The 13,801-nt window shown below is 51.6% G+C and overlaps 1 protein-coding gene across 1 annotated transcript in view; it reads left to right on the top strand.

Moving 5' to 3' along the window:
- The window catches only part of VWA5B1 (von Willebrand factor A domain containing 5B1), a gene marked incomplete at its 3' end in the record, with an annotated part of 52,753 nt that overhangs the window by 18,462 nt on the left and 20,490 nt on the right, over positions 1–13,801 (top strand). The window contains exons 4-10 of the mRNA XM_081308534.1: positions 314–569; positions 1,907–2,052; positions 2,813–2,944; positions 3,431–3,555; positions 7,302–7,478; positions 11,608–11,718; positions 13,328–13,530. Coding sequence (XP_081164660.1) covers positions 314–569; positions 1,907–2,052; positions 2,813–2,944; positions 3,431–3,555; positions 7,302–7,478; positions 11,608–11,718; positions 13,328–13,530 — 1,150 coding nt within the window. The remainder of the gene's footprint in view (positions 1–313; positions 570–1,906; positions 2,053–2,812; positions 2,945–3,430; positions 3,556–7,301; positions 7,479–11,607; positions 11,719–13,327; positions 13,531–13,801) is intronic.

Genomic DNA, 13,801 nt, shown 5'->3' with positions numbered 1-13,801 from the left:
ACCTTTCAGATAAAGGAAATGGTGAGCAACAACATGGATCCCAAAGATGAGGCACTTCTGTTTGGTTCTGGATGGGGGAATAGGTTAGGTGGGATGGCAGTGTGACCTTCAGCAAGGTGAAGTGGGAAGTACAGTCCTGGGTCAGTTATTGGCTGAGTAACTTAAACAAATCGCACTTCCACACTGGGCCTCAGTCTTGCCATCAGCAAAATGGGGCTGCTCAAACCTACCATGCAGTGAGCTTAGATTGGATCAGAGCCAATACATGCACAGCCCCTGACGCCAGCCTGGCACTCAGGGAACATTCTTCCAGAGGGGGTTTCCATCACCCCTCATTCCTGCACACCGGGAAAGGTGGCCTTGGATGAGGATTTGGAGCGGATCCTGTTCGTGGTCAACCTGGGGACCATCGCCCCCATGGAGAACATCACCATCTTCATCAGCACTTCCTCCGAGCTTCCGACACTGCCCAGCGGGGCTGTGAGGGTCCTTCTGCCTGCCGTCTGCACCCCGACCGTGCCTCAGTTCTGTTCCAAGAGCACCAGCCCCTCCAACCAGCAGGCCCAGGGGTAAGAAGGCCACACCCAGATCACGCCAGTGGGGCGGGGGCAGCAGAGTCCATCAGGTGGACACAGCAGGGCGCAGGGTGGGGGACACAGCAGAAGGTGAGGCTCTGCCTGAGAATAATTTGCTCCTGACTCTCAGGGCACTTAAGAGTCTCCCTGAAATGTCCCTGGGTTGGTCCCAGCAGAATTGGGATCAGAACTTCCAGGGTTTATTTTTAAATTCACTTAAGAGGTGTTTTCTGAGCAGCTACTGTGTGCTAGACACTGGGCCAGAGGTTAGGGATAGAGAGGGACCTACACCAACATGATTTCTGCCATTTAGAAACTTGGAGGAAGAGTTCAGCTCATTATGTAAATAATTATATACATCCTTGAAGACATAATGAATTATGTAATGAGTGCAATGAGGGAAAAGTTCATTGGGCTAAAGGTAGACAAGAGGGATCCCACCTGGATGTCCAAAGACCAAACCAGGCTTTGCTGAGAGCTGACCATGAGGAGGTCGTAGGCACAGAGAAGGGAATTCCTTGGCTGGAGAATCGCAGAGGCAGCAAGGACGCGGCCCTAGAGAGGAGCTGAAGCACAGGTGGCTTTTGATGAAACTGCAAGGCCCTGGCAAAGACTTTGCCCTTCTCCCCAAAGCGAGGAACCATTAAAAGGGTTTCCAGTAGGCAAGAGGAGAAAGGACAAGCCCAGGACCCAGACAGTCCTCTGTACTCCCCTGGAGGAGTAGGAGGGGGAAGGAGGGGGTCATGGCCTTGGGCGTCTACAGCAGAGGTCATTTTCTAGGAAAGTGACCCTGTGTTGGTCCCAGCAGAATTGGGATCAGAAAGACTGGGTGGGGTGGGTGCTAGTTTAGTTAGAAGAGAGAGGGATTAAGCAATGCCTGAGGCTGAACTTGAATAAAAGGAGCAAACCATGGAAATACTCTAAGGGAAGAACACTTGGGACAGAGAGAGCACTAAGTGCAAAGGCCCCGAGGCAGCAGCGGGTTCCGTGTGTTTGAGCAGCAGCCAAAAGGCTAGGATGGCTACTGCAGAGGGGTGGCCAGTATGGCTACAGCAGGGTGGGAGAGGAAGGGAGAGAAGTCAGCGGGCAGAGAATCTGTGGCACAAGCCAGTCTCAAGCAAGGGAACGCCAGCCTACTTGTCATCTGCAATTGGCTTGTGCATGTAAATGGCAGGGCCTCCCTGGGGTCAGCTGAGAGGGAGAACAGGGTCTGGGGCGGAAGGGAGCCCTTCAGCCCCCTCGGCTGGCAGGGCTGCCTGGGACTCACCATCTTCTCACGCTGGCCCTGCCTTGCCCTGTGCCCACCCCTGCCACCCCTGTTACCTCCCTAGCAAAGACCGGCCTTGCTTTGGCACGCGGACCCTGGACTCCTGGAACAGGCTGTGCCTGGCCACTCTCCTGGAAACTGAGGCGTCCAACCCCATGGAATACGACTTCAACTTCCAGCTAGAGATCCGGGGGCCATGTCTGCTCGCAGGTGAGAGACTTACCCCGCTGGGGTGGGGCCCAAAGGAGCCCCAGAAGGGAGAGGACAAGAGGAACGGGAGGACAGGATCCAGCTGGCCCAGACAGGTGACCAGCTGCAGCACACGGACACTGTTCCATTCCCCCAACCAGCAGCTCAGAGACAAACCCTTCATAGGACAGCTTTTGGGGCCACCACCCATCACCCCAAGGCGTCTCCAGGGCAAATGTCCATCAGGGAACAGCGTCCTTGATCCTCTCCTGGAGGCCACATACAATGGCCTAGTCACCAGGCGGAGGTTCCAGGGTCCCTCCTGGGTGTGGAATATTCAAAAGCTTCCCAGGTGGTTCTAATGTGCAGCCAGGGCCGGAATCTCGGATCTGATGACTCTCTGCCCCTGTGCACGTGGGGTTTTGGAGGACGCTAGGACGTGGTTTCTTGTCATTCCACTGCAAGATGCAAAAAGCACCCACCTAGTAAGTGTTGAGCTCTTCCTATCAGCTCAGCAGCATGCTGGGTGCTTGGTGCACCGGAAGGGGAAGCAGCTTCTCTGACCCCTACTGGACCCTGTGGCCAGTGTGGGAAGGGCCTTTAGACACAACCTCTCTAAGCCCATATTTTACAGATGGGGAAAGCGAGGTAGCCCATTCATGGCCACATAGCAAACCAGGAGTCATCTCTGGCCTGGCTCTTGGTGTCCCCCACTGAGCTTCCCTGTATTCTGGGGCCCCTGAGCCTGTTCCCACCCTTTCTGCCTTCCTGTGCCGTTCAGGGGTGGAGAGTCCCACACATGAGATCCGCGCCGATGCCGCCCCCTCTGCCCGTTCAGCCAAGAGCATCATCATCACGCTGGCCAACAAGCACACCTTCGACCGCCCCGTGGAGATCCTCATCCACCCCAGCGGTAGGCTGCCCACCCCCCACCCCCGGGCAGAGCGCTGACCCTGTGGAACCTAGCCAAGGGAAGGTTGGGGGTAGGATCAGCTACTTGGCTCCCAGGACTCTTGGCTCTAGATGGCAGAATTCAGCTGTTCCAGAGGCCTGGGGTCTCGTCTGTCCACTGGGACCTTTGCCACCAGGTCAGCGGATCAGAGGATTTTTGAAACTCTAAGCTTAGTGAGACCCTGATCCCAGCCTCTATCCATATCCATCTTGCAAATGGGTCAACTGAGGCCTAGACAGGGTGGTGAGTCGTTTGTGGCCACCAGGCTGTCCTTGTCCTGCCTTTCAGCTCAGGTGTTCTCCCCAGCCCCATGCGGCTTCAGGCGGCCAAGGAGCCGGAGTCCTGCGCCAAGAAGGATCCTCCCCAGGAAGATCTGGTGCCCTAAACCAAGGCTCTGGCCTTCCCCGCACTCCATACAAGTTCTGAAAGTTGATCTCATCTCTGCAGAACCCTACATGCCACATGTCCTCATGGAGAAAGGGGACATGACCCTGGGAGAGTTTGACCAGCACTTGAAGGGAAGAACAGATTTCATTAAAGGGACAAAGAAGGACAGCAGTGCGGAGCGGAAGGTGAGCCCACGGCGGCAGGGCTGAGGGGAGGGGTATCGGCAACAGTCTCCGCTGGACCCGTGAGGGACGAACACCGAGTCTAAGTGAGGGAGGTGAAAGCCCCCACATCCCCGGGCACATGGTCCGCTGGTGTGGCAAAGCCTGAACAGGAAGCATTTCCTAATGGGGGCTGGTGGGCCGTGGAAGGACGGTGGAAATGGACTTCAGATGCAGCCGCCACCCCGTCCATCCTCCTGCTCCTGCCAGGTGGACATCAAGTACCGCCAAGGTGCCTAAGCCAGGCAAAACCCACAGCGAGTGGCAGAAACAGTCTCAGCCCTCCAGGCCTCCCCAGCCCTCCAGCTGGGTACCTCCCAGCTCCCTCTCTACCTCCTGGGCCTCCCTGTTCCCGTCTGCTGAATGGTCCCTTGCTCTTCCTCCCACTTGCTATTACATGAAGTGTAAAGGCAGAGTTGAGAAACCCGGGGACAGAGCCTTCCTTCCCCTCTGCCATCCCCCGACTCATGAAGCTGAAGGTGAAGGAGGCGCTGACAAGGGGAGGGGGAGAGGCTGGGGGCGCAGGCCCAGCTCTGCCTAATGTGCCCTGCACACGAGCCGCAAACCAAATGCTAAGGTTAAAACCCAGGGCGCTCCCTTCTACTGAACCCTTTGTAGAGGAGGAAGCTGAGCCTTTGCACCCAAAGATAACCAGGGAGTTGGAGCTGGGGTCAGAATCTCAGGAGGTAGATTTAGTGACAACGAGGCTAAGGAATTAGGTTGAATCATGGGGGACCGTGTAGCTGGACTTAACAACTCCTCCGCCACCTCCCTGTTGGCCTAGCCGGCCCAGGGGACAGTGAGGAGGGAAGTGACAGCAAAGTGTGGATGGCTTACTGCTCCTGTCATCCCCATCATTGGAGACGCCGCTGGAAGCACATGCCAGGTGGAGGACAGGAGGGACAGCACAGGGACAACTTGGTGGCTCTATGCCCATCATCTCCTCCCTGTATTTAGAGCCGCCCCAGGAAGCACCTGCCTCCCTCGATGGAGAAGGTGAAGCCCAACTCTCAGAGTGGGCTGTGGCCCTGCCAGGGTTGCCACAGAGCTCTGAGAACTGCAGCGTGTGGGCAAGGGGGTGGGCAGTGAGCCCCCCAGGACTGGGGCCCGCTGTCCTGCCTGCCAAATCTTAAATCAATTAGCGCTGGGACTGCCACAGCAGAGGAGAATTAATTTGCCACCTTGGGTTGGTTATGCAAATGCCCAGTATTCTCCTGGGCTCCGGGGATGGCAGGGATCGACCTTGCTAAGAAGTGACGAGTTTATTGTAATTGGATAATGGCAGCTTGAAGAGACTTCAGAGAATCCTGGGCCAAAGCACCCACTCGTTCCTCTGAAAGGCAGAAATCAGGTTCCTGGAGGTGGCTTTGGCAAACGGGCTCTATATGGGACAGAGAACAGGATCCCTAGGCAGGAAAGAAGTCAGTTGGGGGTACCCAGAGAGCAGATATTACTCAGGAAGTGTGGGAGAGATAAGCTGTCAAAACCATAATTTAGAAAGGAGAGAGCAAATAATACCAAGCGATGCTACGGACAGGAGACAGAGACGCAGAGACAGAGACTAGCAGTAAAGATGCACAGGGAAGGTCAGTGGCAGGGACAGAAAAGACCCACACAGATGCGTTCTCTCATTTATTCATTCAACAAACATTCAGTGCCCAATAGATGTCAGGCTCTGTCCTGGGCATTCAGGACAACACTGAAAATGACACATGACACTCTCCTTGTCCTCATGGAACTGATTCTAGAAGAGGGAGATAGATCTGAAGTGACCAGGCAGCAAGATGAGTCTGGGGGAGGGCTGGGGCCATGGAGAAATGCAGCGGGATGGAATGATGATGAGCGATTGGTCCTGGGTGCTCTTAAGCAAGGTGTTTAGCAAGTGCCTGTCTAAGAAGGTGAATGGTGAATGGCCGCCACGAGTGGTGTGGACAGAGAGTACAATACTTGCAAAGAACTAGTAGATGGGGAGCAGTTTGGAAAACAGAAAGATGGCTAATGTGGCTGAGATGTACAGAGCAGAGCAGGTAGGGAGGAGGTGGACAGTGGGCAGGGGTCAGGCCAGCTAGGGCTTCAGACACCATGGTGCCAAGTATGAGGGAAGAAGAGATGACCCTGTCCTGACCCTGGTGACGGTGATGGAGACAGACAGCACAGGACAAGTTCAGGATGTGTTTTTTGCTCGACCACCCGTGATCCTTTGTGAAGAATGAGATGGGGGCTGAGGAAAAGAGGGACAACTTCTAGGTCTCTGATTTGAACAATGGAGTGGGTGGTGATATGGAGAGACCTGTGTGTGTGGGGAGAGAGAGAGAGAGAGAGAGAGAGAGAGAACAACAGGTAAGGGTGGAGGAAATAAGATTCTATATGGAGTGAGGTGAATGGAGAGTCGGGAAGAGGGTCTACAGCAACATGAGCAAGATGTGGCTTCAGGGACAGCTGTGATGACACATTAAAAAAAATAAAGAGAGATGCCAGGCATCGTGGCCCATGCCTGTAATCTCAGCAACTCAGGAGGATGAGGCAGGAGGATTGCAAGTTCAAAGACAGCTTGGGCAATTCAGTGAGACCCTTCTTTATAATAAAAAATAAACTGGGCACATGGGCGCACACCTGTAATCCCAGTGTCTCGGGAGGCTCACACAGAAGAATCACAAGTGCAAGGTGAGCCTCAGCAACTTAGCAAGGCCCTAAGCAACTTAGCAAGACCCTGTCTCAGAAAGTAAAGTCTTGGGAATGTAGCTCAGTGGGAAAGTATCCCTGGGTTTAAACCCCCAGTACTGCAAATAAGAAGAAGGAGGAGGAGAAAGAGGAGGAGGAGGAGGAGGAGAGGAGGAGGAGGAGGAGGAGGAGGGAGGAGGAGGAGATGTCCTTCCCTTTATGTTTACGGATCCATCTCCAAAACAGACACTATATTAAGTCCTGAAGACCTGAGAGAGACTAAGGTGCGACCTGCCTTCCAGTAGTATAAAAGCTCAAGGCGAGACAGAGATAAGAGCAAAACCCTTCATTCCTTGTGCAAACTGCCTAGATCTCCAGGACAAATGACAGCATCATAGCAAGAGCAATGGTGGTGATTACTCTCTGGCAGGCAGCGGGCTCACAGGTGTGGCATTTAATCCATACCAGCCGTGCAGTATGTCCTCTCGTCCTCATTTCATAGATGAAGAAGCTAATTGAGGAAGTCCACCTAGAGGTGGGGAAAAGCTTTCCAAACGAATGAAATTTGAAGGATAAGTAGGAATTTATCAGCAGGAGAGAATAAGTAAACCAGGAAAACCAAGTTCACAGCCAAGATGAGCCAGAGAGAGGTTCACGAACTGCATGTAAAACAAAAGAGATGATCATGCCATGGAGGGGGGCCATCCAGAAGCTACTGCTGGTCATCACCCAGAGAAGTGAACGTATTAGCCCCAATTTGCAAATGAGGAAACACCCAAAGGAAGGATTGTCCCAAGATTCCATGTCTAGATTGTGGCAGAGCTGGGATTCAAACCCAGGACTTGCTGCCTGCAATGTCCAAGCTTATGGTTGTAACAGTGAATGTCTAATGAACAGAGGAGCCGGGGGCAGTCAGCCTGCGAGTCTTTGGTGCAGAGTAGAAGTGGGATCTAGGTAACACTTAGCAGGTGATGGGGGACCAGCAAGGGTCCCTAGGGTGTCTTGGGACCCCTTGATTGCCCAAGTCAGAGTCACCCTTTCTCTTCCAGACAGAAATCATCCGGAAACGCCTCCACAAAGACATCCTCCACCACTCGGTCATCATGCTCAACTTCTGCCCTGACCTCCAGTCCGTGCAGACCAACCTGAGAAAGACCAACGGGGAGTTCATCTTCCTCATCGACAGGAGCGGCAGCATGAGCAGGACCAACATCTACCGCGTCAAGGTACCTGCTAGGAGGGCCCCGCCCCCAGCCGGCCTGCGCTCTGCTCTGCTCCCCTGACCTAGCTCCCGCAGCACTTTCTGTTCTCAGAAACAACTTATTTTGAAAAGTCATTTTAAACAGAGACGACCAAACTCAATTTGCTCCCAAAATAAAACCCTGAAGTGATATAAGCAGAGGCAGAATTGTTGGTGTACAAGGGATGAAGTCATCAATAGCTGCCCTTGATATTCTGCACACTTTTGTCGTATGCCTGCTCTGTCTCGAACACCTCACCAAGTCCTGAGAGAGAAGGGGCACAGGGAACAGAGGCCAGAGGCTGACACTGGCTGAGGGCCTGCCCTATGCCACCTGCAGTGCTCGCCACTTAAGTGAAGTTTGGTGTTTAATCCAGATCCTAATCCTATGAGGTGGGTCCATTTTCCAAATGGAAAAAACAATCTTGAGAATCTCAGTCACCCACCCAAGGTCACATGGCTAGTGTGGCCTACTGCCTGACTGTTCCCACCACCTTACATTAGAGACTCATGGGAAACAGCCCTGGTCATCGAGGAGGAATCAAGAAAAAATAATAATAATTGGTTCTTTTTTTTTTTTCTCAAATGCCTAATGTGTGCAAAGCCCTTTGCTTGGTCATCAGAAAAATCACCTGGATGCAAACACACAGTCAAGTGAGGGACACAGGCCTGCTAAACAGATAGCTTGAGAGCTGGGTCTCCCTGCTGAGGAGAGCTCCCTCCAGGGGAGTATAAGAAAGAGTGGTGGGACCCTCCCCTTGCCCATCCAGAAGCTTCCTCCCCCCAAGAGATTATTCATCTTGATTCTATTATTATCCAAAGCCCCCTTGTATTTTGACTTCTGCAGGTGTGTGTAGCCCCCTCTGGAGTCACAAACTCATCAAGGAAAGGGCCAGATCTTTCTTACCTCTCTCCCCTTGTGGGGCCTAGTTCTGTGTATGCATAAAATGCTCCCAGTCTGCTTGTTGAGCTGAGTAAACTATAGTTCAGGAGAATCAAAGATGAGGAACAAAAAGAGAGTGGGGCTCTGCTGTCACCTGAAATTTCACCCCTCCTGCCCTAGTTGGTCCTTGGAGCAAGCTCTTGTTTCCAGGGCAACAGGCCACGCAAGGAAAGGAGGAGCCCGGTGGAATCGGGGAGGCCAGCTAGCTCCTCAGGCTTGCTGTGCCTGGGCTCTGTCCTGAGGTTTGACAGAGGAATCACAGAGGAGACCCAGGGTCCTATCTGTGGCATCTTTACCCTAGGAGGCCCGCAGGACTGGTTGGTACCTTCACACCCCACCCACCTCCGAAGGCAGTCATGAGAACAAGGAGCTGTCCGAGGTGCTGGAGGACCGAAGCCACACTCCAGGACCTCACGGCTCTCCATGTTCCATGCCACAGCCATGTGGATGCATAAGACATCCTCAGTTACCTTAGGGCATCACAGGAGAGTAAACCTAAAACATCCCCTAGGGAGTGATTCATCCCTTTTCCCTCTGTTTACCAGGTAAGGAAACTGAGGACCCAAGAAGCTAAGTGGTTTTCCCAGCATCACAGGGTTCTTGAGGAAGACTGAGCCATCTGTATCTTGCCTCAGTGCTCTTCTTTCTTACACTGCTGATGGGGAATTATACATGGATTTCCATTTAAAAAAGGAAAAAAGCTTTCTTCTCTGATTATGTCATTTCTGCTGTGTGGCCTTGTAGAAAGAGCAATGCCTGGGGGCCAGGATCGATTCTGCCACTGAGTTGCTATGTGGCTCTGGACAAATTGATTCTCAACTGTAGCTTTCATTTGTCCTTTCCATAACATGAGAAGGAAGGATTAATTCAGGGAGTGCTCCTGTATGTCACATGACCCTCTGCTCCCCTCTCCCAGGAAGACATCAATAATTGATCATGTCATTTTCTTTTCCTGCTAAGCCTAGACTCAGTCTCTATATCCCCCTCATCCCTGTGTTCCAGGAAGTTACTTTCATTAAATGGAATCAGTTTATAAGTGGAAATCCACTTCCTGAACTAAAGCCCTCTCCAGCCTTTGCTCTCTGACAATAAATTTCCCTGGCTCTCCTTTCAGTTCCTTTCCCTCTTGGAGTCTCCCTTGCTGTTTTCCAGCTCGGCTCACTGAGTCCAAGGTCACCCCTTTGCAAATGGCTTTGCATTGGTGCAATCATGTTCTGCTAAACATGACCCTGTCAGAGAAAGGCTCAGAAAGGGCCACACTCCCTTTCCCCCACTGAGGTTGCCTGAGTCATTCAGTGTGGCCCATTGAGCCAATGTTTCAGGGTGAACTAGGCTTAGGGAGGAGGGAGAGAGTAGGAATCCGAACAGCCAATGCCAAAGGAGAAAGTTCAGCCAATTTAATTTCCTGCAGCTGGACTCATTCTTCAGCTGCCACTTGCTGCCAAAAACATAGATTTAAAAATTCTAATAGGGGTGAGCAGAGACAATCTGTATGAATCAGCAGAGTCTCCTGCTAGCAGGGATAGACATTAGTGGCTAATGAAAAGAGCAGATCTTGAGTTCTTTTGCTGAGACACAAAATGCATTGGCACAAGCAATGAAGAGGCTGAGGGGATGCTAGTGTTTGCAGAGGGGGATGGGAGAGAGTCCTGGGTCTGCAGAGCCTGGAAGGAAGTGAACATTGACAGAATCCATTGGCAGCTGTCTCTCTCTGGATTCTGGAGTAAGATGGCTTGTTTCTCTGAGATCCATGGAGTGCCATCCATAAAGTATGTGGGGGAGAAAGGGAGACCTTCATTCCTGCACTCTGTGCCATGGAAGAACTCACACAAACAAGGTGTTCAGAGGTATGTTTTGAAAACCATGGTCATATTCTTGGCTTTGGTGATCCAGTGCAATTTCTTAACCATTTTGAGCCTCGGTTTCCTTATCCATAAAATGTAGGTATGAATCCTAAAATATAGCTCATTGGGTTGCTTGTGATGACCATTAGCTGGATCTCTACTTTGCACCTCACTAAGTCTCACAAGGGTGACATAACTAGCCCAAGGTCAAGTTAATAATGGTAATGGTGATATTCACACCCGGATCAGTTGAACTTTGAAGCGTATCACCTCAGCCACTATGCTATAACATACGTTAGAGCCATTAAATTGATTATAACTTGAAGTGCTAATCGCAGTGACTGGTACACAGGAATTGCTTGATGTTTATCATTGCACTTATCATCGTCTTCACCTCCACGGCCACCTTTGTCACTATTTTTTCAATATAACTTTACAAGGCCTCCTGGTGCTAGATAGCTCCAGAGGTTTAGACTCTGCCCTGTGCACAGCCTTTGGAGACAAGGTGACTCATGTTTTGTTTGTTTGTTTGTTTGTTTGTTTATTTTGTAGTTGTAGATGGACAGCATGCCTTTATTTTGTTTATTTATGTGTGTTGCTAAGGATCGAACCCAATGCTGCATACGTGCTAGGCAAGCACTCTGCCGCTGAGGTACAACCCCAAGCCCCAAGGTGACTCATGTTTGAATCCTGGCTGTGCTGTTTACTTACTGGATGTTCACCAACAAGTCACTTGACTTCTCTGGGCCTCAATCTTCTATTGTATAAATTGGGGATAATAATGTGCCCAACTCCAAGGGCAACTGTGAAGATTAGTGAGGTAATGTACCTAAGTACCTCTTTTGCATTTAACAAATAGGAGCTAAAAAGACTGTCCCTAGGAATTTGTCCCTGGTTCATGATAAGTTAAGTCTGATGCAGAGGCCTTGGATGAGGGCCAGAAGCCATTCCATCCACAGTGTGACCTGAACCAGCCACTTTCTTCCCCTGGATGTCGATTTTGCTTTGGCAGAGGGAGTGGGTACTCCCTGTTCTCTCTGCCTCTCCGGGTCACTGAGAGGTGAAATGGAGCTGGCCAGCTATTATAGAGTGGCTTTGAGAAGTCAGACCTGCTGCATGGATGAGAAGTTTTATGATGGTGGCTCTGGTCCAGCCTCTGGTCAGAATCAGCAAGTTTTGTAACATGAGGGAGAAGGAGGTGATGGGTGCAAAGGGTGACAGGCTCCGTTGGAGGCAGCTCCTGTGCTGGGAATGTCAGTACTGGTGTGTGCTGGCAGAGTGGCCGTAGCCCCTGCCTGAATCCTGAATACCCCTTTCTCTCCTACCAGGAGGCCATGCTGGTGGCCCTGAAGAGCCTCTTGCCAACCTGCCTCTTCAATGTCATTGGGTTTGGATCCACATTTAAGACCCTCTTCCCTTCCAGCCAGACCTACAGTGAGGTAAAGAGGGGAAAGCTGAAGCCAGGAAGGCAGTGGGTGGTAGAGAACAGAGGGAAGGAGGGAAAGGGAAGGAAAGGTAACCCTGCGGCCAGACTCCACCTGCCCACTCACACGCAGCCCAGATTACAGGCAGGGGACAGAAAACGAAGGAGAAGCCATCTTTGCTTAGGCGGTTCCTGACATCTCAGCCTTCTGACATCTTTCCTCCTCAAAATAAAATAACACACTGGGCAAAGTACGTGAGTGCACAGAGGTGGAGTCCAGGGAAGGCAGAGAGAGAACATGTCTGTGGCCTGCCACTCACTGAGGCCTATCTCATGAGGATGGTGGGCTGGACAGGAGGAGCCAAAGGGCTGGACAGTGAGGGTGGAGAGTGAACGGTGGCCGTGGGGGCTGCAGATGGCACTCACAGGCCCAAGCTGCCATCTGAAACAGGAGCCCGGCCCCGCAGCACATCCAAAATTGCAGCATATACCCAGAGCTAAGAAAAGGGAGGAGTGAAGAAGAATGGAAGCATGGAAGAGAGGGAGGGGGCTACTCTTCTACTAAGAGTAACTTTGAGTTTTGAAAATACGATTGATTGTCTCATAATTTTTAAATATCATCAAAAATCAGTCATTTTCAATCTCCTACGATTCATCTCTCAGATAAAAGAACAGGAGAAAACACTGTTAACAGCCTCATCTTGATCCCCCCAGACTTTGTTCTATGCATTCACAATCAAGATAGGATTAGGTCTTCCATACAGTTCCATAAGCGACTTTCCTCATCTATCATGAACGTATTTTTGTGCCAGAAAGTATTAATCTAGTGTAACTTTAAGGCTGCCTGTCATCGCACAGATGCCCTGAGACCTATTTCACAGAACCCTGTTGTCAGCCATTCATGTTGTTTCCATTTTTTCCGGCTCCCTCATCTCTGTATGGTAGGGTTTGCATGCATGCTTCATGGTTCCCTTGGGATGAATTACTAGTGTTGCTGCTTCAAAGCCTCCACACCCATCATAAGGCTTTGGATACAGGCTGTTGCTAAGAAGCCCCCTCCCAAGCACAAAGATTGGGAGAGCATCTTCCTGAGCCGGGGACAGGAGGACAGTGTGTCCTGGGGGAATCCACTCTTCCTATAGATATCCACCTTGTGTCCCTAATCCTGGCCAATTTGGTCCCACAATGTTGGTCCAGAAGGGAGGAAATCTGAAGCCCAGATTGGGGAAACAATCTTCTTTTCAAAGTGTCATAGGGAGTTGGTGCCAGGGTCAGGTCCAGTTCCCAAGTCTGATGATTCCCAGTCTAGTGTTCCCTCCCCCAGAGGGCCTGCTTTCCTCATCAGAAAAGGGAACATCCTTCATGCTGAGGAATTAGAGGTATAGCATGTCACCTTTCTCAAAGGGGGCTTATATTTTTAAAGTGGAGCCCAGAAAGGACAACATGAGAGAATATACTACAAACGGTGGCACTTCAGACATTGGTGGAGGGCAGCTTACAGAAAATAAGTGGCCACCTCTTCTTCCCGAGGCTGAAACAAAGACCTCATCCTGGAGGTGGCTCAGTCTCCATGCCACACAGTGACCCTGGGGACTGTCTGTCCCTGACATGGCCCTTCCCTGCAGGAGAGTCTGGCCCTGGCCTGTGATAACATCCAGAGGATGCGGGCTGACATGGGCGGCACCAACATCCTTTCCCCTCTCAAGTGGATCCTCCGGCAGCCGGTGCACCAAGGCCACCCACGACTCCTCTTCCTGATCACGGACGGAGCCGTCAGCAACACCGGGAAGGTGCTGGAGCTGGTGCGAAACCACGCCTTCTCCACCAGGTCAGCCAGGCTGCCAGAGGTGGGGGCCAGACTCAGGAGAAAATGTGCAAAATGCTAGAGGAAGAAGATAGACCCATGGTCCCACAGTGCTTGACTTCGAGGAGTGGGGGGGCTGGCTTTCAAATTGGCCTTTTCCTCTCAGAAGTTCAGGGTTGCCCACACCTCTGTATGTGAGCCACAGGGAGCAGCCTAGAAGGAGGTGGCCTTGACTCTGTGCTGACCGTGCAGCATTGATGAGCTGTGTGTGTGTGTGTGTGTGTGTGTGTGTGTG

The sequence above is a fragment of the Spermophilus citellus genome (assembly GCF_964194105.1).
Source record: "Spermophilus citellus genome assembly, chromosome: 9".
Lineage (NCBI taxonomy): Eukaryota > Metazoa > Chordata > Mammalia > Rodentia > Sciuridae > Spermophilus > Spermophilus citellus.
Note: the sequence above shows the minus strand (reverse complement) of the source record. Positions and strands in the feature narration are given on the sequence as shown.